We start from the raw sequence: 21,888 nt of genomic DNA, 5'->3' as shown, positions 1-21,888 counted from the left end.
TTATTGAATCACAGGTTCCCCTAAGGATGTCGGTTGATCCCCGTTAATTAATGCACCCAACCCTTCAGAAAACCATACATCTAACCCATTTGTGTTATTCCTCTATTACCAGAGTTAACAAGTATTCTTCATTAATTTCTCCCTGAGGCGCTAATCCATTACTCTTCATTGCAGATAGTGATGTACTGGAAATTAAGAACAAGGGTTACCATGACAAAATCCCCACAATGGAGCAGCTGTACAAATATATTGAATTTGGGAAAAAATCCTATTCCACTTCCCATCAAAGAAATCTCATTAGGAAGAAACCCTATCAGTGCGTGGAATGTGGAAAGAGCTTCAGGAAGAGCTCCTCTCTCACTTCCCATCAAAGAATTCATGCAGGGGAGAAACCCTATCAGTGTGTGGAATGTGGAAAAAGCTTCACTCACAGCCACCATCTCACTTCCCATCAGAGAATCCATACAGGGGAGAAACCCTATCAGTGCGTGGAATGTGGAAAGAGCTTCAGTCAGAGCTCCTCTCTCACTTCCCATCAAAGAATTCATACAGGACAGAAACCCTATCAGTGTGTGGAATGTGGAAAGAGCTTCACTGATAGCTCCTCTTTCACTTCCCATCACAGAATTCATACAGGGGAGAAACCCTATCAGTGTGTGGAATGTGTAAAAAGCTTCAGTACCAGCTCCAAACTCACTATCCATCAAAGAATTCATACAAGGGCGAAACCCTATCAGTGTGTGGAATGTGGAAAAAGCTTCAGTACCAGCTCCAATCTCACTTCCCATCAGAGAATTCATACAGGGGAGAAACCCTATCAGTGTGTGGAATGTGGAAAAAGCTTCAATAGTAATTTCAATCTCACTTCCCATCAGAGAATTCACACAGGGGAGAAACCATATCAGTGTGTGGAATGTGGAAAAAGCTTCAATCAGAGCACCAGTCTCACTTTCCATCAAAGAATTCATACAAGGGAGAATCCCTATCAGTGTGTGGAATGTGGAAAGAGCTTTAGTCAGAGCTCCTCTCTCACTTCCCATCAGAGAATTCATACAGGGGAGAAACCCTATCAGTGTGTGGAATGTGGAAAGAGTTTTAGTCAGAGATCACATCTTTCTTCCCATCAAAGAATTCATACAGGGGAAAAACCCTATCAGTGTGTGGAATGTGGAAAGCGTTTTAGTCACAGCCACAATCTCACTTCCCATCAAAGAATTCATACAGGGGAGAAACCCTATCAGTGTGTGGAATGTGGAAAAAGCTTCGGTCAGAGCGCCAGTCTCACTTTCCATCAAAGAATTCATACAGGGGAGACACCATATTAGTGTGTGGAATGTGGAAAGAGCTTTAGTCAGAGCTCCTCTCTTTCTTCCCATCAGAGGATTCATATAGGGGAGAAACCCTATCAGTGTGTGGAAAGTGGAAACCATTTTAGTGTGAGCTCCTCTCTCATTTCCCATCAAAGAATTCATACGAAGAGTGGAAAACCCTTCATTATACAGCTTTCAGCGCTAGAGAAAAACACACCACTTTAAACAGGCCTTTGGCTGATTGACATCTTATGCCCTTTTAAAATGTGGTGGGGAGGTGGGGGTTACAGGTTTTGGGGGCCGTTTTTTGTGTTTTCATTGTGTGATTTTATCTTGCAACCGTCCTGAGACCTGTGGGTATAGAGAATAAGAGCCAACTCTTAGAGTCTGAGGGGTCTTTATCCCCCCAATAAGATATGTGAGGGGACCCCTCCCCAGTTCATAGGAACAGCCATTCAAATGACATGCTTGCACCGCATCCTGTGACTGTTTAACCGAGGCAGGGCTTACTAAACCCCTCCTATATTTTATTCAAGTTGGCACCCCTGCTGTAGGGTGCTATAGAAATGAAATAAATATAATGGTCGCCTTCATCTGCACATGTTCCAGCTTGTCAATATCCTTATTCTTATCATCATTTCAAAAATTTATGTGCCCATCATCTGAAGATTTCACGGTGTTTCACAACATAATCAGACTGGTTGAAAGCATGGCTTTCTCTAAAACATGTCAAGCTAGAGAAATCTCTCTTTTTTCTTTTTATGGATGGAGTTACAGACTGATTCTCAGGGGACTGCTTTGGTAATAGTGCATCTTGATTTCAGTAAGGCTTTTGACAAAGTCCCCTGTGATATTTATGTGAGGAAGCTGGTAAAACGAGGCTGAAGGAGTTAACAGGTGGATTTGACTGACCGAACCCAAAGAGGATTCCTTCATGGTTCCTCCTCATCCTGGGGAAAAGTAACAAGAGGGGTGCAGCAGGGTTCTATCCTGGGCCCGTTGTTGTTCAACGTCTTTATAAATGACTTTGATGAAGGAACTGAGGGGATGCTCATCATATTTGCAGACAACACCAAACGGGGAGCGGAGGCCAATGTGGCAGAAGGCAGAATCAGATCAAGAGCAGGAATAGAACCACTTTATTCTGCCATGGTCAGACCCCACATAGAACACTGTGTTCAATTCTTTGAAATAAAAACATCAACCTTGGTAATATGTTCAACTTTATTACCGATATTTTCCCCAGTAAGGAAAGATTTAATTTCCCCCATATTTGCAAATCATTTTTTATTTCATTCCATGTTTTCCCATAATTCTCTTTACTTAAATCTATAGTGTTTGGTGTTAAATTTATTCCAAGATACCTTATTTTCTTTTTAATTTCCAATCCTGTAATTTCTTGTAATTTCATTTTATCTTTTTCTTCCATATTTTTTACTAGTATTTTGGTTTTCCCATAGTTTAATTTGAATCCTGCTAATCTTCCATATTCATTTATACATTCCAATATTCTAGGTGTGCATTGTATACTAGGAGGAGATAAATGTTTTAATAATTGGAAAAGAGATTTGGCTAAATTCGTGTGGTCAGGGGAAAAACACAAAATAATTATAGATAAGAAGGAGAGAGGAGGATTTGGCCTCCCTGACATGGAGTTATATCACGATGCGGTGGGTCTGACCTGGCTAAAAGACTGGATCAAATTAGATGACTCGGATGTATTGGATTTAGAGGGAGTAGAGACGAGATTTGGATGGCATGCCTATCTAATAAATGAAAAAGTCAAAGTGCATAAAGGCTTCCTAGGGCATATAGTTAGAAAGTCTATCTATAAAATATGGGAGAAATATAAAAGACTCCTAGAACCGAAAACTCCTTGGTGGGCATCACCAGCAGAAATTGTCACAGTGAAAAAAATAAATATGAAAGAAAACTGGGCTACCTATAAAATGGTATTAAAGGAAGAAAACGGAGAATTGGAATTAAAGGATTATACAGAAATTAAAGCTCATATTAGTGATTGGTTTCAATATATTCAAATTAAGTACAGATTAGCGAAAGACAAAAAGTTAGGATTTGAAAAAGAAATATCAAAATTCGATAAATTCTTAATACAAGAAAAATCAAAAAATATATCTAAATTGTATAATTTGATCTTAGAGTGGGAAACAAAGGATGAATTGGTTAAAGCATCAATGATCAAAAGGGCGCAAGATATTGGGGAAAATACTATGTTTCAACAATGGGGAAAATTGTGGAAGGAAGATACGAAATTCACTATGTGTTATATATTGAAAGAAAATTATCTCAAAATGCAACACAGATGGTATTTAACACCTGAAAGAATAGCAAAAATGAATAAATATTGTAGCGATGTCTGCTGGCGATGCAACACTGGAAAAGGTACTATGATACATATATGGTGGAATTGTTTAAACATCAAACAATTTTGGGAAACAGTATATAACGAAATGAAAAAAATGTTCAGATATTCATTTAGGAAAACACCAGAAGGTTTTTTATTGGGAATAGTACCAGGAAGCCTAAAGGAAGAAGACAAGACCTTATATTTATACGCAACTGTAGCCTCAAGGGTATTGATTGCGAAAAATTGGAAAAGTGGTACTGTACCGACAAAGATAGAGTGGCTTGCCAAATTATTGGAGTACTACAAGATATCCAAAACAATGGGAGAAATTGGACGGATCTCAAAGGAGAAGGCAGACAGGGACTGGAAGGTGTTTAAAAGATACTTGCAAAACTATATCGAAAAATCAGAACTCCTATTAGACTAAACAAGTTTCGTTTCAAATATTGGAATACTAAATAAGATGGATAACAATGTCTAATAGAAAAAGAAATATGAAATTAGGTTAAAGGTGTGTGAAAGAAAGTAATAGAAGTAGAAAGAAATTGCAATTGGGTAGATTGGAAGTCTAACACAAAGGGTGAGGGGTGGTGGATGGTGATGGGAATTATCTGTGGGATTGAGTGTAGGTATGTTGTAGGTATGTAGGTATGTTGTATGAAATGTATGTTTGTATGAGTATTAATGTTGAATTATTTTAACAATAAAAATTTAAAAAAAATACTGTGTTCAATTCTGGGCATCACAGTTTCAGTATCTTAAATTTTGTTTGCCTGGGGAAATCAAAAGGTGGGGGAACACAATCCATATTCCTTTTATAACACGTGGCCAATGTTTATTGAATGTAATGGCTTGGCTCTCCCACAGAGGCGAGACACCGGCAGTAATTATCTCAGGTTTATTGCTCAAACACCTAAATCACTCCGGAGCTCCTTCACTCCGTGTCTGACTCCAAGTTTGCAGTTGCCGAGCCTAAACTCCGCCCCTTCTTCTTCTTCCAGCAGGGGGAAAAACCGCTTCTGTTCTTTTCCCCCCCACTCACTGACCTTTTCCCGCCTTCGAGTCTTTGGGCTAGCTATTCCCGGCCTCTCCCCTTCGGTCTCTGAGCTAAGATTGGTGTCTAGGGCTTGGCTATCTTCTGCTTGCTCTCTGCTCTCTGAAACACTGCAGACTGGGCTGCCCTCCTCCCTCTCACATTCCAGTCCGCATTCCAGAGTCTCCCTTATCCCCCTCGCTTGCTTAGATTCCCAGCCTCTGTCAGCTCCAGAGCGAAGCTGACATTGAATATATAAATTGTTAAGACTGTTGCCAGAATCCACCCAGCACTCATGGGAAAATGTGGCGTGATCTTTTAGAGTACTCAAATGAAACTTGTAACACACGGCAGGAAGAAAGTCTGCAATTCCATCCGGACATGTTATTTGTTGTTTACTGCTGTAACCATTGCTTTCTGAAAAGTTATCTTCTGTACCATGAAGATAAATAAAAACAATGTTTTTTAAAAAGGTGGGGAAATCATGTGTCCTACTCCATCAATCTGCTTGCAAGTGTTGCGTGTTATCTGGAGTCTGTAACTCCCAGTTATTTCACATTATCAATGTGTTTCTGTGTGTTCAGCACACACAATTGCAGGTGAGACTGAATAAAAGACTTCCTAGGAAATTCCCTTTGACTGCTTCTGTATTGTTTCAAATGTGGCTCCACTTACAGATAAGAACAAATAATATTTATTGCTGACAAATCATATCATAGTCAGCTCATAATCTCCACCCCAACAGATCCTGCGCTGAACATGAGCAGCTGCTTTCTTCCCGTTTCTTAGGTGGAAAGAACTGATAATGAAAAGGAAGGAGAGATAGACCTGGGATCTGGGATCTGATCCCTTGGTCCTGCTCCTGAAAGCTTGACAGATGTGGAGTATTTGCTCACACTCTGCCATGACTTAAAAACCAACCTTTTTTATTTTTCAAAGAAAAATGTTTTGTAGTGCTAAAAAGGCTCAAGAAAGCAATTCCTGTAGTAGCTGGCATCTTAGCCAGCCCAGTGCCACTCTGCCAACTGTCTCACTCCCAGCTAACTAATCTGGAAAGCTGTCTTGTCATCTCTGTCTGTAAAGACGTCCGTGTCCCTTGAATTCACAATTAAGCATTTCTGGAAGAGGAAATGATATGCTTTGGTTTAAAAAGCACTAATACTGGGCTACTGACTGTGCAACCTGCCAGCCCTGCCCTGTAGGAACCTCCAACTTGTGAATTTCATATCTTCCTTCCACAATTTTTCCCATTGTTCAAACATAATATTTTCCCCAAAATATTATGGGGGAAATTGTGGAACCTTCTGGACAAAATGTATTTCCGAGGTTTGATGGCTCATGACACCACTTTGTTTTGGAGTCAAGCCTCTTTAAGCAGAGGCTTGACAACCATATGTCAGGAGTGCTCTGATGGTGTTTCCTGCTTGGCAGGGGGTTGGACTCGATGGCCCTTGGGGTCCCTTCCAACTCTATGATTCTATGATTCTATGATTCTATGGAGTAATAACAAGGCTTTTTTCCTGTGGGGACGCAGGGGGACGCATACCCCTAAACATTTTGTGAATTTAACAGGAGAAGAAATTCACTGTATTTATTTTCCCAGATTTGAACTGTATTTTTTTTCTCCCGGTGGTGATTTTCTTGAGTCAAAATGAGAGTAGAAAAAAACCACTGAGTTATACCTTAAAATCATGTATCAACGGAAATACAATTTAATGAGGAATGTAATGCTATAATTTTTATGAAATGTTATTTATTACAACAGGAGAAATAAAGAAGAAACGTGAAAGACACAGGGGAAAAATGAGATACGGAGGTTAAATTGCCGTGTTGACACTTTGCGATAAAATCAATGGGTTTGGGGTTGCAGTTTGGGGACTCGGTTTCTAAAAGGTTCGCCATCACTGCGCTAGAAGGAAAGGAAAGTGGGGGGGGGGGCGTCCCCCCAAAAGCATCTCTGGAAGTGGGAAAGAAAGAAAAATGCGGAGGGGAGAGATGGGCACGCTGGGCTTGGCAAGGGTTAAAGGGAACTGAGCTGCCTTCCTAGAGAGGACAGGAAGCAAGAGGGGGCAGGTCCTCCAGAGCCAAGGCCCCCCCCTCCCTCCCTCCCTCCCTCCCCAGTCCTTTCCTGCTTCGGTGTCTCTCCTGGGATCTGGTGAGTCTCCTCTCTCTCCCCCCAGAGGGTGCAGTGGGGAGACGGGGGGGGGGGATCCCAGGGGAGACAGGGGGGGCTGATCTGCTCCTGCAAGGGGGGGGGACCCCAAGTCAGGGAATCATAGAATCATAGAATCATAGAGTTGGAAGGGACCCCAAGGGCCATCAAGTCCAACCCGCTGCCAAGCAGGAAACACCATCAGAGCACTCCTGACATATGGTTGTCAAGCCTCTGCTTAAAGACCTCCAAAGAAGGAGACTCCACCACACTCCTTGGCAGCAAATTCCACTGTCGAACAGCTCTTACTGTCAGGAAGTTCTTCCTAATGTTTAGGTGGAATCTTCTTTCTTGTAGTTTGGATCCATTGCTCCGTGTCCGCTTCTCTGGAGCAGCAGAAAACAACCTTTCTCCCTCCTCTATGTGACATCCTTTTATATATTTGAACATGGCTATCATATCCCCCCTTAACCTTCTCTTCTCCAGGCTAAACATGCCTGTTTAGGAGAGGGTCAGGGGTGCAAATCCCCCCCCCCATATGCTCCTGCTACCCAGAGGAGGAAGGAGCCCCGGGGCTGAGAGCCAGAGCTTTTTGCCAGACTCCCCAGGAGGAAGGTCAGGGAAGGAGAGAGCGCGTGCCGGGAAGAGGCGCCTGCCAGCCAGAGCCTGCCCACCCCAGGCAGGAAGGCAGAGGCGCCTGCCAGCCAGAGCCTGCCCACACCAGGCAGGAAGGCAGAGGCGCCTGCCAGCCAGAGCCTGCCCACACCATTCAGGAAGGCAGAGGCGCCTGCCAGCCAGAGCCTTTCCACCCCAGGCAGGAAGGCAGAGGCGCCTGCCAGCCAGAGCCTGCCCACCCCAGGCAGGAAGGCAGAGGCGCCTGCCAGCCAGAGCCCGTCCACACCAGGCAGGAAGGCAGAGGCGCCTGCCAGCCAGAGCCTGCCCACCCCAGGCAGGAAGGCAGAGGCGCCTGCCAGCCAGAGCCTGCCCACCCCAGGCAGGAAGGCAGAGTGCCAGGCTCTCCAAGCAGTTCACTTCTGGGGAGGAGAGCAGCGTTTGGAGAGGTCTCCTTTTGGGGGGTTTCCACCCCTCTTCTGTGCTGAGAGGGACTCGCTCCCGGCCGCATCCTGCTCTCCCCTTGCAGATGCAGAACTCTGTGCAGTGCTCAGCTCTGGGGTTCGGCCAAGAGGATCCAGTTTCTGGACGCTCCTGGGCCAAATCCTCCGAGCAGCTGATAACATCAAGTCAATCAAACAATCTTGGCAGAAATGTCGTGAAAACACAGCATAAAGCATTGTGTAAACAGCACCAAAAGAGACCAGTACGAAATGCTGGCGCTCAGCTATTAAAACACCAACAGTTCATGGCAAACACAAATCGTGGTTTATTCAGACTTAGCAGTGGCATGCTGGAACGCGATTTGGGCTCATGATGAGCAATTCAATCCATTTGCCACTGACATGGTACAACCTGAGCATGAGAAGAGTGCACAGCTGCTTCTGCAGTGCGTTTTGAGAAGGAGCTCATGTTAAGGACCACCTTCTGGACTTATTTCAGTGTGTGTCATCATCTTTTGGGACGCGGGTGGCGCTGTGGGTTAAACCACAGAGCCTAGGACTTGCCGATCAGAAGGTCAGCGGTTCGAATCCCCATGACGGGATGAGCTCCCGTTGCTCGATCCCTGCTCCTGCCTACCTAGCAGTTCGACAGCACGTCAAAGTGGAAGTAGATAAATAGGTACCGCTCCGGCGGGAAGGTAAACGGCATTTTCGTGTGCTGCTCTGGTTCGCCAGAAGCGACTTAGTCCTGCTGGCCACATGACCCAGAAATACTGAGAGGAGGGAGAGAGGAGGGTGTATAAACTTTATAGCAGAACAATGTATTTGCTTTGTAGGATTTCCTAGAGCTTTTCACTACGACAGACAGAACTTGGCAGAAGACCAAAGGGCTCCTTCCGTTCTGTTAGAGGCTTCCTGAAAGTATAGATGGATGAGCGAGACTCAGCTGGCCCTGGAGCAGGAAGAGGCCATGCTATCCAAACTGGGAGCACTGGGGGATTCTGGGAAAACTCTGTGCAGAAGATCCTGGGTGAGGAGGACACCCTCCACGCAGAGGTGCAGAGCCAGCAGTGGAGGCAGTTCTGCTGCCAGGAGGCCAAAGGACCCCGAGATGTTTGCAGCCGACTCTACCACCTTTGCCATCTGTGGCTGAAGCCAGAAAGGCACACAAAAGCTGAGATGCTGGACCTGGTGATCTTGGAGAAGTTCCTGGCTGTCCTTCCATGCGAGATGGAGAGCTGGGTGAGGGTATGCGGAGCGGAGACCAGTTCCCAGGCGGTGGCCCTGGCCGAAGGTTTCCTCCTGAGTCAGGCAGAGGAGAGAAAGCAGGTGAGAGAGACTTTCCTCTGGATACTCCCAAGGGGCTCCAAACAGGACAGAGAACATCCCATAATGCTCTACTGATGGCCCTTTTTTTTTCTGGTAAGGCATCCATGGAATAAAATCTTTTTTTTTTCTTTTTATAATATTTTATTGACATTTTCAAAACATTACAAAAGGAAAAAGAAAAAGAAGAAAAATACAAAAATAAAAAATAAAAAACAATAAAAAACAATTCGATCTTTCATAGCTTATCTTACATTTGCTTGTTTCCCGGACCTCCCCACACCTCCCCTCTTTGTATTCTTGCTGCTGTTGTAGCATACATAAAGAAAGTTCTGTCCTTCTTTAACATCAATTGGCCCACCATGCCCAGGAGGAAGGTCTCTAGTTTCTTTGGAAAGGTATATTTAAATACCTTTTTCATTTCATTATATATCATCTCCCAGAAAGCCTTAATCCTTGGGCACGTCCACCAAAGGTGAAAGAATGTACCTTCAGTTTCTTTACATTTCCAGCATTTGTTATCGGGCAAATGATAGATTTTTGCAAGCTTGACTGGTGTCATGTACCACCTGTATATCATTTTCATAATATTCTCTCTTAAGGCATTACATGCCGTAAACTTCATACCTGTGGTCCATAACTGTTCCCAGTCAGCCATCATAATGTTATGTCCAACATCTTGCGCCCATTTAATCATAGCAGATTTTACCATTTCATCCTGAGTATTCCATTTCAACAGCAGATTATACATTCTTGACAAATTCTTAGTTTTGGAATCTAACAGTTCTGTTTCCAATTTTGATTTTTCCACCTGGAAGCCAATTTTCTTATCCAATTTATATGCCTCCATTATCTGATAGTAATGAAGCCAGTCTCACACTTTGTTTTTTAACTTTTCAAAACTCTGCAGTTTCAACGTATCTCCCTCTTGTTCCAAAATTTCCCAATATTTCAGCCATTTGACCTCCATATTGAGCTTTTTCACAGCCTTCGCTTCCATCGGTGACAACCACCTTGGGGTTTTATTTTCAAGTAGGTCTTTATATCTTATCCAGACATTAAACAAAGCTTTCCTGACAATATGATTTTTAAATGCTTTATGCACTTTGACCTTTTCATACAACAAATATGCATGCCATCCAAATGCGTTATTAAAGCCTTCTAAATCCAAAATGTCTGTGTTTTCAAGAAGCAGCCATTCTTTCAACCAGCAGAAAGCTGCTGATTCATAATAAAGTTTAAGGTCTGGCAGGGCAAATACACCTCTTTCCTTTGCATCTGTGAATTATGTTTCTCATATTGTCAGATAAATGTCTGCCCGGGAGAAAGCCTGCTTGGTCTTTGTGAATCTCTTCTACTAGAACTTTTTTTAGTCTTTTGGCCAAAATATCTGCAAAAAATTTGTAATCCACATTTAGCAATTATATGGGGCGGTAGTTCTTGAGCTGCGTCTTTTCCGTCTCTGTTTTCGGTATAAGTGTGATGTACGCTTCCTTCCATGACTCTGGTGCCTTTCTCCCTTCCAGTATTCCATTACAGACTTCCTTCAAAGGTTGTACCAACCATTCTTGTACCAACCATGATTTGTAGTATCTAGAAGTCAGTCCATCTGGTCCTGGAGATTTACCTAATTGCATGTTCTGAATGGCACTTTCTACTTCTTGTTCAGTTATTTTATAGTTCAACATTAATTTATTTTCTTGAGAGATTCTTTGTAGTCCATTTATTTTCAAAAATCGATCTATATCAATCTCTTTCTGTGGCCCTTGTATATATAATTGTTTAAAGTACCTCTGGAAACAATTTCTGATCTCAACTGGGTTCTATATGACATTTCCTTCCACTTCTAAATTAGTGATAGTATTTAGTTTTTGTCTTTTTCTCATTTGCCAAGCTATGTATTTGAATTTCAATTGCCACGAATCTTCCTTGGTAATCTTTAAAGACGAATTTCGGTGATAGGCTCTCCTTTGCATAGATCACGACTCCTCTTTTTTTTTTACTTTATCCAATGAAATAAACTCCTGACCCGGTCTTTTGTTAATCCATACTTTCCTATGTAGCCTTATCACGTGAGTTTCCTGTAAGCAAATCAAGTCCAATTGTTACTTTTTTAATAAATTAAAAATCTTTCTCCTTTTCTGAGGGGAATTCAGACCATTACAATTGCAACTTAATAGTTGCAGAGCCATGCTATAATTACTTTGCTTTTCCTCCAACTGCACCCAATGTTTGTTCTTGCTCTGTCGGTGGTGTCACCTTCTCCAAACTATCCAATTCAAGAGGTAATTTTGCTATATCTAATATTCTACTTTCCAGTGCTCTTCGCTCCTCTCCAGATTCTGTAAATCTTCCCCGTGGTCTTTCAGAAATCTTTCTTTGTCGTCCACTGATCTTATTTTAATCTTTCTTCCTTTGAAGCTAAAGGATAGGCCTTGGGGGAATTCCCACCTGAAAATAATCCTGTTACTTCTCAGCCGGGCAACCAAGTCTCCGTAGTTGGACCTAAGTTCCAAAAGGTATTTCGGAATGTCCTTGAATATCTCCACTCTTGACTGATGTATTTTCAGGGCCTTCTGGAAGTGCAGACCCAAAATTCTATCTCTCTCCTCTTTTGTTCGGAGGGTAATCAAACAGTCTCTCACCTTGTTCTTCTTTCCCCCTCTTCTGAGCCTAAATGCACTCACTATCTTGAACTCTTCCTTCTCCAAGTCTAGGTTCCAAAAGTCTGCAAATTCATGGAATAAAATCTAATACCCTTCAGGTTTTGGGCCCTGACATTCATCTTATAATCCTTCTCGTCATTCTCTGTTTTGAATCCTTGTTTCTCTTTCAGGGAAAGGATCTCTGTGTGGAAATGGACCTGGATTCCTGTGAGGCAGAGAGGCCTCCGTTGGACACCAGAGAGAGGCCACTGGGTAAGGAGGAAGGAGTTTTTTCTCCATTTAGTCTCATTCTGTTGGTTTTCCAACTCATCTGTGAGTTCTTTTCATCTTTTGTTGGGGGAGATAGTGGGACCAAGAGCCCAGAGGAGGGGAGATATATTTTTCACAACTAACATCTGCAATGCACCCAAACATCCAAATGCACTCAGCAGGCAAGACTTTCTCAAAGGCCCCTGTGTAGTTTGAGATGCACTGATTCACCTGTGGGAGAAGCAGGCACCCTGGGCCTCCCCCTTACCTTTTTCCTCTTGCAGGTGACAGAATGATGCCCGCAAGACCTCTTCATCCATCTTTCCTTGGGGACAGAATGGAAGCAGTGGCTGTGGATCCAGATCAGGTCAGGGGAAGCTGCCTTGTGGGGACAGAGGTCAAGGAGCGGAACAATGTTGTAGATCAAGACATGGTGGTGAACAATATTGTTGTCTCATAGGAGAACATTTCCCTTTTTTCTTTTAGGGTGCAGTGTGCTTTGAAGATGTTGCTGTCTGTTTCACAGATGAGGAGTGGGAGTTGCTGGATCCTGACCAGAGAGCTCTGCATAAAGATGTCATGGAGGAGAATCATGGGATCGTGGCCACTCTTGGTAAGGATCCCTTTGGAATCAGAATATCTGTTTTTAACATCTCTTTGAGCTTTTTTCACAGAACTCAACAGCGCCCCCTTAAGACTCCTGGGAATACAATATTGCAGCTTCTAAACAAGGATCAGTCTGGTCTGAACTCCCCAGGCCATTTTAAGTGTAAACTTCAGAGTTTTTAGGGAAGTTGGAGTAGCTTATGGAATCTCAGGTTCCACTAAGGATGTCGGTTGATCCCCGTTAATTAATGTACCCAACCCTTCAGAAAACCACCCATCTAACCCATTTGTGTTATTCCTCTATTACCAGAGTTAACAAGTATTCTTCCTTAATTTCTCCCTGAGGCGCTAATCCATTACTCTTCATTGCAGATAGTGATGGACTGGAAATCAAGAAGAAGGGTGACCATGACAAAATCCCCACAATGGAGAAGCTTGAAAGTGGAAAAAGTTCCTATTCCACTTCCCATCAAAAAAATCTCATTAGGAAGAAACCTTATCAGTGCATGGAATGTGGAAAGAGCTTCAGTCAGAGCTCCTCTCTCACTTCCCATCAAAGAATTCATACAGGGGAGAAACTCTATCAGTGTGTGGAATGCGGAAAGAGCTTCAGTCAAAACTCCCATCTCACTCGCCATCAGAGAATTCATACAGGGGAGAAAAGATATCAGTGTGTGGAATGTGGAAAAAGCTTCAGTCAGAGTTCCAATCTCACTATCCATCAAAGAATTCATATAGGGGAGAAACCCTATCAGTGTGTGGAATGTGGAAAGAGCTTCAGTCAGAGCTCCTCTCTCACCTCCCATCAGAGAATTCATACAGGGGAGGAGCCCTATCAGTGCTTAGAATGTGGAAAAAGCTTCAGTCAGAGTTCCAATCTCACTCGCCATCAAAGAATTCATACAAGGGAGGAGCCCTATCAGTGTGTGGAATGTGGAAAGAGCTTCAGTCACAGCCAAAGTCTCACTTCCCATCAGAGAATTCATACAGGGGAGAAACCCCATCAGTGTGTGGATTGTGGAAAGAGATTCAGCGAGAACAGCAATCTCACTCGCCATCAGAGAATTCATACAGGGGGGAAACCCTATCAGTGTGTGGAATGTGGAAAGAGCTTCAGTCAGAGAGCCCATCTCACTTCCCATCAGAGAATTCATGCAGGGGGGAAACCCTATCAGTGTGTGGAATGTGGAAAGAGCTTCAGTCAGAGAGCCCATCTCACTTCCCATCAGAGAATTCATACAGGGGAGAAACCCCATCAGTGTGTGGATTGTGGAAAGAGATTCAGCGAGAACAGCAATCTCACTCGCCATCAGAGAATTCATACAGGGGGGAAACCCTATCAGTGTGTGGAATGTGGAAAGAGCTTCAGTCAGAGAGCCCATCTCACTTCCCATCAGAGAATTCATGCAGGGGGGAAACCCTATCAGTGTGTGGAATGTGGAAAGAGCTTCAGTCAGAGAGCCCATCTCACTTCCCATCAGAGAATTCATGCAGGGGGGAAACCCTATCAGTGTGTGGAATGTGGAAAGAGCTTCAGTCAGAGCTCCAATCTCAATTCCCATCAAAGAATTCATACGAAGAGTGGAAAACCCTTCATTATACTACTTTCAGCGCTAGAGAAAAACACACCACTTTAAACAGGCCTTTGGCTGATTGACATCTAATGCCCTTTTAAAAGTGGGCTGTGTCTTTTGTGTTTTCATTGTGTGATTTTATGTTGTAACCGTCCTGTGACCTGTGAGTGTAGGGAATGGGAGCCAACTCTTAGAGTCTGAGGGGTCTTTGCCCCCCAATAAGATATGTGAGGGGGCCACCCCCCAGTTCATAGGAACAGCCATTCAAATGGCAAGCTTGCACCGCATCCTGTAACTGTTTAACCGAGGCGGGGCTTACTAAACCCCTCCTATATTTTATTCAAGTTGGCACCCCTGCTATAGGGCGCTATAGAAATGAAATAAATATAATAAAACCATCTTGGTCGCCTTCATCTGCACATGTTCCAGTTTGTAAATATCCTTCTTCTTATCATCAATTAAAAAATTTATGCACCCGTCATCTGAAGATTTCACAGTGGTTCACAACAAAAACATACTGGTTGAAAGAATGGCTTTCTCAAAAACAAGTCAAGCCAGAGAAATCTCTTTTTTCTTTTTCTTTTTTTGGATGGAGTTAAAGACTGTTTCTCAGGGGATTGCTGTGGTAATAATTCATCTTGATTTCAGTAAGGCTTTTGACAAAGTCCCCCGTGGTATTTATGTGAGGAAGCTCTTAAAATGTGGGCTGAATGAGGTAACTGTTAGGTGGGTTTGACTGACCGAACCCAAAGAGGACTCCTTCATGGTTCCTCCTCATCCTGGGGAAAAGTGACAAGAGGGGTGCTGCAGGGTTCTGTCCTGGGCCTGTTGTTGTTCAACGTCTTTATAAATGACTTGGATGAAGGAACTGAGGAGATGCTCATCACATTTGCGGAGGACACCAAACGGGGAGCGGAGGCCAATGTGGCAGAAGGCAGAATCAGATCAAGGGCAGGAATAGTACCACTTTCTTCTGCCTTGGTCAGACCCCACATAGAATACTGTGTTCACTTCTTTGAAATAAAAACATCAATCTTGGTAATATGTTCATCTTTATTACTGATATTTTCCCTAGTAAGGAAAGATTTAATTTCCCCCATATTTGCAAATCATTTTTTATTTCATTCCATGTTTTCCCATAATTCTCTTTACTTAAATCTATAGTGTTTGGTGTTAAATTTATTCCAAGATACCTTATTTTCTTTTTAATTTCCAATCCTGTAATTTCTTGTAATTTCACTTTATCTTTTTCTTCCATATTTTTCACTAGTATTTTGGTTTTCCCATAGTTTAATTTTAATCCTGCTAATCTGCCATATTCATTTATACATTCCAATATTCTAGGTGTGCATTGTATACTAGGAGGAGATAAATGTTTTAATAATTGGAAAAGAGATTTGGCTAAATTCGTGTGGTCAGGGGAAAAACCAAGAATAAAACACAAAATAATTATAGATAAGAAGGAGAGAGGAGGATTTGGCCTCCCTGACATGGAGTTATATCACGATGCGGTGGGTCTGACCTGGCTAAAAGACTGGATCAAATTAGATGACTCGGATGTATTGGATTTAGAGGGAGTAGAGACGAGATTTGGATGGCATGCCTATCTAATAGATGAAAAAGTCAAAGTGCATAAAGGCTTCCTAGGGCATATAGTTAGAAAGTCTATATATAAAATATGGGAGAAATATAAAAGACTCCTAGAACCGAAAACTCCTTGGTGGGCATCACCAGCAGAAATTGTCGCAGTGAAAAAAATAAATATGAAAGAAAACTGGGCTACATATAAAATGGTATTAAAGGAAGAAAACGGAGAATTGGAATTAAAGGATTATACAGACATTAAAGCTCATATTAGTGATTGGTTTCAATATATTCAAATTAAGTACAGATTAGCGAAAGACAAAAAGTTAGGATTCGATAAATACTTAATACAAGAAAAATAAAAAAATATATCTGTCAGGGAACTGCCATTGGAGCAGGAGTAGGTGAGAGGGCTCCCGGACAATGGTGGAGAGGGTCCCAGTAGGAGGAGGGATAGCCCATGCGCTGGGGAAGGTAATCAGCGTAACACCAGTGGAGAAGGGGAGGAGATAGAGGAAGCGGAGAGGTGGCTCCAGGACTCTTCGCAGGAGACACGCGGAGAGGGGACAAGTCCTCCGTTGCCCACAGCCACAGCACGCAAAAAGCTTTCGCGCAGGCAACGGGGGAGGAGACTGGGCGTCAAGCAGCTTTTATGTTGGAAGCGTTTTAAGAAACGCCCACTGACGGATTCTGCCAGTGACTGAGGGAGCCACGGAATAGAGGGCTGTCTAGTCAGAAAGGGTTCAACCATGCAACCTAGCCAGGAGTAAAGGCTACTTACGCACAAGCAATCCCTAGAACCATTACAATATCTAAATTGTATAATTTGATCTTAGAGTGGGAAACAAAGGATGAATTGGTCAAAGCATCAATGATCAAATGGGCGCAAGATATTGGGGAAAATATTATGTTTGAACAATGGGAAAAATTGTGGAAGGAAGATGTGAAATTCACTATGTGTTATATATTGAAAGAAAATTATCTCAAAATGCAACACAAATGGTATTTAACACCTGAAAGAATAGCAAAAATGAATAAAAATTTTAGCGATGTCTGCTGGCGATGCAACACTGGAAAAGGTACTATGATACATATATGGTGGAATTGTTTAAACATCAAACAATTTTGGGAAACAGTATATAACGAAATGAAAAAAGTGTTCAGATATTCATTTAGGAAAACACCAGAAAGTTTTTTATTGGGAATAGTACCAGGAAGCCTAAAGGAAGAAGACAAGACCTTATATTTATACGCAACAGTAGCCGCAAGGCTATTGATTGCAAAAAATTGGAAAAGTGGTACTGTACCAACAAAGATAGAGTGGCTTGCCAAATTATTGGAGTACTACAATATATCCAAAACAATGGGAGAAATTGGAAGGATCTCAAAGGAGAAGGCAGACAGGGACTGGAAGGTGTTTAAAAGATACTTGCAAAACTATATCGAAAAATCAGAACTCCTATTAGAATAAACAAGTTCCGTTTCAAATATTGGAATACTAAATAAGATGGATAACAATGTCTAATAGAAAAAGAAATATGAAATTAGGTTAAAGGTGTGTGAAAGAAAGTACCGTATTCTTCGCCCCATAGGATGCACCGGCCCATAGGACGCACCATGTTTTTTTGAGGGAAAATAAAGGGCGGGAAATTTATTGTCGTCCCCCCCCAGGCGCTTATGGGGCCGGCAGCGGGGTGAAGCGTTGATAAAGATTTTGAATAAGACTGGGCCCAAGACAGAACCCTGTGATATGCTTCAGAGGTCCAGACTATGGGGAGCCCAGAAAAATTAATAATTATAATTTAGTCTTTTTTTAAATTTTAGTCTCTTGTTTTTAAATTGGATTATGATATGTTGATTGGCTGTTTTTATTGGGAAATCAATAACAATGATTTAAAAAGAAAAAAGAAAGTCACATCGGTTGGTGGCCATTGCTGCCTCATGAGGTGGTGAGTTCCACCATTTAACTAAGAAGGACTTCCTTTTATGCCTCCTGAATCTTCCAACATTCAGCTTCACCATGGGCTCTCATGTTAAGAGAGGAGAAAAAGTTCTCTCAATCCACTCTCTACATGCCGTGCAGAAATTCATAAACATCCATCATAGGATTCTCCTGCTGAACATTACCAGGATTTCAAAGGCGGATTTGTCCAACAACTTTCGGGGTGTCCTGGTTTTTACTTTTTGAAATATGGCAAATATTTCAGAGCCATTTCTGTGGGCACAGTGGGAGAGGGCGATGAGAGAAGGCTCTCCTGCCACCCAAAGCCTGTGGGCCTGGCGAGCGAGCGAGGGGCCGGCCAGTCTCTTCTTCCTACTCGGGAGTAAGCCGCCTTGCGTTCAGCAGGGCTTGACACCCAGGTCAGTAAGCATATAAAGACGGGCTGCTGGGTTTACGTGTTCGCTGGGCTTTCCCATGGAAGCCAACAGAGAAACTCATTCCTTGGAGGCTGTGATCAAACGGCAGCCGAATAAACGGCAAAATATGATAATGATGATGATGATGATGATAGTTTATACCCCACACAACAGGCTGGGTTTATTTATTTATATTTATTTTTACGTGCACACGCAGACAACCATTATTATCTCATATTAAAAATTGGGAGAGGGTCTCTTAGTACAGCCCTTCAGTGCACACTAGCGGCCGAAATTGTGGAACCTTCTGGACAAAATGTATTTCCGAGGTTTGATGGCTCATGACACCACTTTGTTTTGCAGTAATAATAAGGCTTTTTTCCTGTGGGGACGCAGGGGGACGCATACCCCTAAACATTTTGTGAATTTAACGGGAGAAGAAATTCACTGTATTTATTTTCCCAGATTTGAACTGCATTTATTCCCCCCCCCCCCCCGGTGATTTTCTTGAGTCAAAACGAGAGTACCATAAACATTTTTTTAAAGAAAAAAAGCACTGAGTTATACCATAAAATCATGTATCAATGGAAAGAAAATTTAACGAGGAATGTAGTGCAATAACTTTTATGAAGTGTTATTTATTACAACAGCAGTCATAAAGAAGAAACCTGAAGGACACAGGGGGAAAATGAGATACGCAGGTTAAATTGGGTTTGGGGTTGCAGTTTGGGGACTCGGTTTCTAAAAGGTTCGCCATCACTGCGCTAGAAGGAAAGGAAAGTGGGGGGGGGCGTCCCCCAAAAAGCATCTCTGGAAGTGGAATAAAGAAAGAAAAACGCGGAGGGGAGAGATGGGCACGCTGGGCTTGGCAAGGGTTAAAGGGAACTGAGCTGCCTTCCTAGAGAGGCCAGGAAGCAAGGGGGGGCAGGTCCTCCAGAGCCAAGGCCCCTCCCTCCCCAGTCCTTTCCTGCTTCCGTGTCTCTCCCGGGATCTGGTGAGTCTCCTCTCTCCCCCCCCCCCGAGGGTGCAGTGGGGAGACGGGGGGGGGGTCCCCAGGGCTGCAGCAGGGGAGGGTGCCTGGGGGGCCTGATCTGTTCCTGCAGGGGGGGGACCCCAAGTCAGGGAGGAGAGGGTCAGGGGTGCAAAGACCCCCCCCCTCCATATGCTCCTGCGACCCAGAGGAGGAAGGAGCCCCGGGGCTGAGAGCCAGAGCTTTTTGCCAGACTCCCCAGGAGGAAGGTCAGGGAAGGAGAGAGCGCGTGCCGGGAAGAGGCGCCTGCCAGCCAGAGCCTGCCCACCCCAGGCAGGAAGGCAGAGGCGCCTGCCAGCCAGAGCCTGCCCACACCAGGCAGGAAGGCAGAGGCGCCTGCCAGCCAGAGCCTGCCCATACCAGGCTGGAAGGCAGAGGCACCTGCCAGCCAGAGCCTGCCCACACCAAGCAGGGAGGCAGAGGCGCCTGCCAGCCAGAGCCTGCCCACACCATTCAGGAAGGCAGAGGCGCCTGCCAGCCAGAGCCTGCCCACCCCAGGCAGGAAGGCAGAGGCACCTGCCAGCCAGAGCCTGCCCACCCCAGGCAGGAAGGCAGAGGCACCTGCCAGCCAGAGCCTACCCACACCATTCAGGAAGGCAGAGGCGCCTGCCAGCCAGAGCCTGCCCACCCCAGGCAGGAAGGCAGAGGCGCCTGCCAGCCAGAGCCTGCCCACCCCAGGCAGGAAGGCAGAGGCACCTGCCAGCCAGAGCCTGCCCACCCCAGGCAGGAAGGCAGAGGCACCTGCCAGCCAGAGCCTACCCACACCATTCAGGAAGGCAGAGGCGCCTGCCAGCCAGAGCCTGCCCACCCCAGGCAGGAAGGCAGAGGCGCCTGCCAGCCAGAGCCTGCCCACCCCAGGCAGGAAGGCAGAGGCACCTGCCAGCCAGAGCCTGCCCACCCCAGGCAGGAAGGCAGAGGCACCTGCCAGCCAGAGCCTACCCACACCATTCAGGAAGGCAGAGGCGCCTGCCAGCCAGAGCCTGCCCACCCCAGGCAGGAAGGCAGAGGCGCCTGCCAGCCAGAGCCTGTCCACCCCAGGCAGGAAGGCAGAGTGCCAGGCTCTCCAAGCAGTTCAGTTCTGGGGAGGAGAGCAGCGTTTGGAGAGGTCTCCTTTTGGGGGGTTTCCACCCCTCTTCTGTGCTGAGAGGGACTCGCTCCCGGCCGCATCCTGCTCTCCCCTTGCAGATGCAGAACTCTGTGCAGTGCTCAGCTCTGGGGTTCGGCCAAGAGGATCCAGTTTCTGGACGCTCCTGGGCCAAATCCTCTGAGTGGCTGATAACATCAAGTCAATCAAACAATCTTGGCAGAAATGTCGTGAAAACACAGCATAAAGCATTGTGAAAACAGCACCAAAAGAGACCAGTACGAAATGCTGGCACTCAACTATTAAAACAGCAACAATAATAAAGTCAGATTAGCCTCCACCAGAGCCAGGGCCTTTTCAGCGCTGGCTCCGGCCTGGTGGAACCCTCTGTCTCCTGAGACCAGGGCCCTGCGGGATCTGATTTCTTTCCGCAGGGCCTGTAAGACAGAGTTGTTCCGCCTGGCCTTTGGCTTGGAATCAACTTGATCCCCTTCCCCTCTTTCTTTTTTCCTTTTTCCTTCTGTGAGGGAACTCCTACTTGGAGACCTCCCTGGCTTTTTTTCTGGCCCACGTAGGACCAGTCTGGATGTTTGGCCTTAGTGAAGATTTGATCTTTTCATCCCCAAAAACGTTTTTGAGTTTCTGCTGAAATGAGGCTGCATTTTAATGTTGTATTTTAATCTTGTTTTTAAAGTTGTATATCTATCAGTTGTTTCATATTTGGTGTTAGCCGCCCTGAGCCCGGTCTTGGCTGGGGAGGGCGGGGTATAAATAAAATTTATTATTATTATTATTATTATTATTATCAATGTGAGGGACAGTTCATGGCAAACATAAATTATGGTTTATTCAGACTTAGCAGTGGCATGCTGGAACGCGATTTGGGCTCATGATGAACAATTCAATCCATTTGCCACTGACATGGTACAACCTGAGCATGAGAAGAGTGCACAGCTGCTTCTGCAGTGCGTTTTGAGAAGGAGCTCATGTTAAGGACCACCTTCTGGACTTATTTCAGTGTGTGTCATCTTTTGGGATGCGGGTGGCGCTGTGGGTTAAACCACAGAGCCTAGGACTTGCTGATCAGAAGGTCGGCGGTTCGAATCCCCATGACGGGGTGAGCTCCTGTTGCTCGGTGCCAGCTCCCGCCAACCTAGCAGCTCAAAACCGCGTCAAAGCACAAGTAGAGAAATAGGTACCACTCTGGCGGGAAGGTAAACAGCGATGCTCTGGTTCACCAGAAGCGGCTTAGTCCTGCTGGCCACATGACCCAGAAATACTCTCTGTGGACAATGGCCGGCTCCCTCGGCCAGTCAAGCGAGATGAGCGCCGCAACCCCAGAGTCGTTCGTGACTGGACTTAACTGTCAGGGGCCCTTTCCCTTTAATCGTATTTTGCATCACCTGCTGAATAAATTGAATGTACTGGGTGTGGTGATCCGGCCTCTGGCTAAATTAACAATCTGTATTGTTAAGGAACTGTAGCCGCAATCC

The 21,888-nt window shown here is 44.6% G+C and overlaps 2 protein-coding genes across 3 annotated transcripts in view; one reads left to right on the top strand and one right to left on the bottom strand.

The window, feature by feature from the left end:
* LOC310675579 (uncharacterized protein) overlaps nucleotides 1–21,888 on the top strand; it is a 177,929-nt gene that overhangs the window by 1,857 nt on the left and 154,184 nt on the right. Inside the window, exons 2-3 of one of the 2 annotated variants that reach the window (XM_083436468.1) lie at nucleotides 12,081–12,162; nucleotides 12,444–12,526. The exons of the other annotated variant lie outside the window; for it this stretch is intronic. Of the exons in view, the coding sequence (XP_083292594.1) occupies nucleotides 12,081–12,162; nucleotides 12,444–12,526 (165 nt within the window). The remainder of the gene's footprint in view (nucleotides 1–12,080; nucleotides 12,163–12,443; nucleotides 12,527–21,888) is intronic. 2 annotated transcript variants of the gene reach the window in all.
* LOC310676867 (zinc finger protein 213-like) overlaps nucleotides 1–21,888 on the bottom strand; it is a gene marked incomplete at its 3' end in the record, with an annotated part of 75,141 nt that overhangs the window by 40,983 nt on the left and 12,270 nt on the right. The gene's annotated exons all lie outside the window — the stretch shown is intronic.

Source organism: Podarcis tiliguerta, assembly GCF_965153285.1.
Source record: "Podarcis tiliguerta genome assembly, chromosome: 4".
Taxonomy (NCBI): Eukaryota; Metazoa; Chordata; class Lepidosauria; order Squamata; family Lacertidae; genus Podarcis; species Podarcis tiliguerta.
This window is presented reverse-complemented; position numbering and strand designations above follow the sequence as displayed.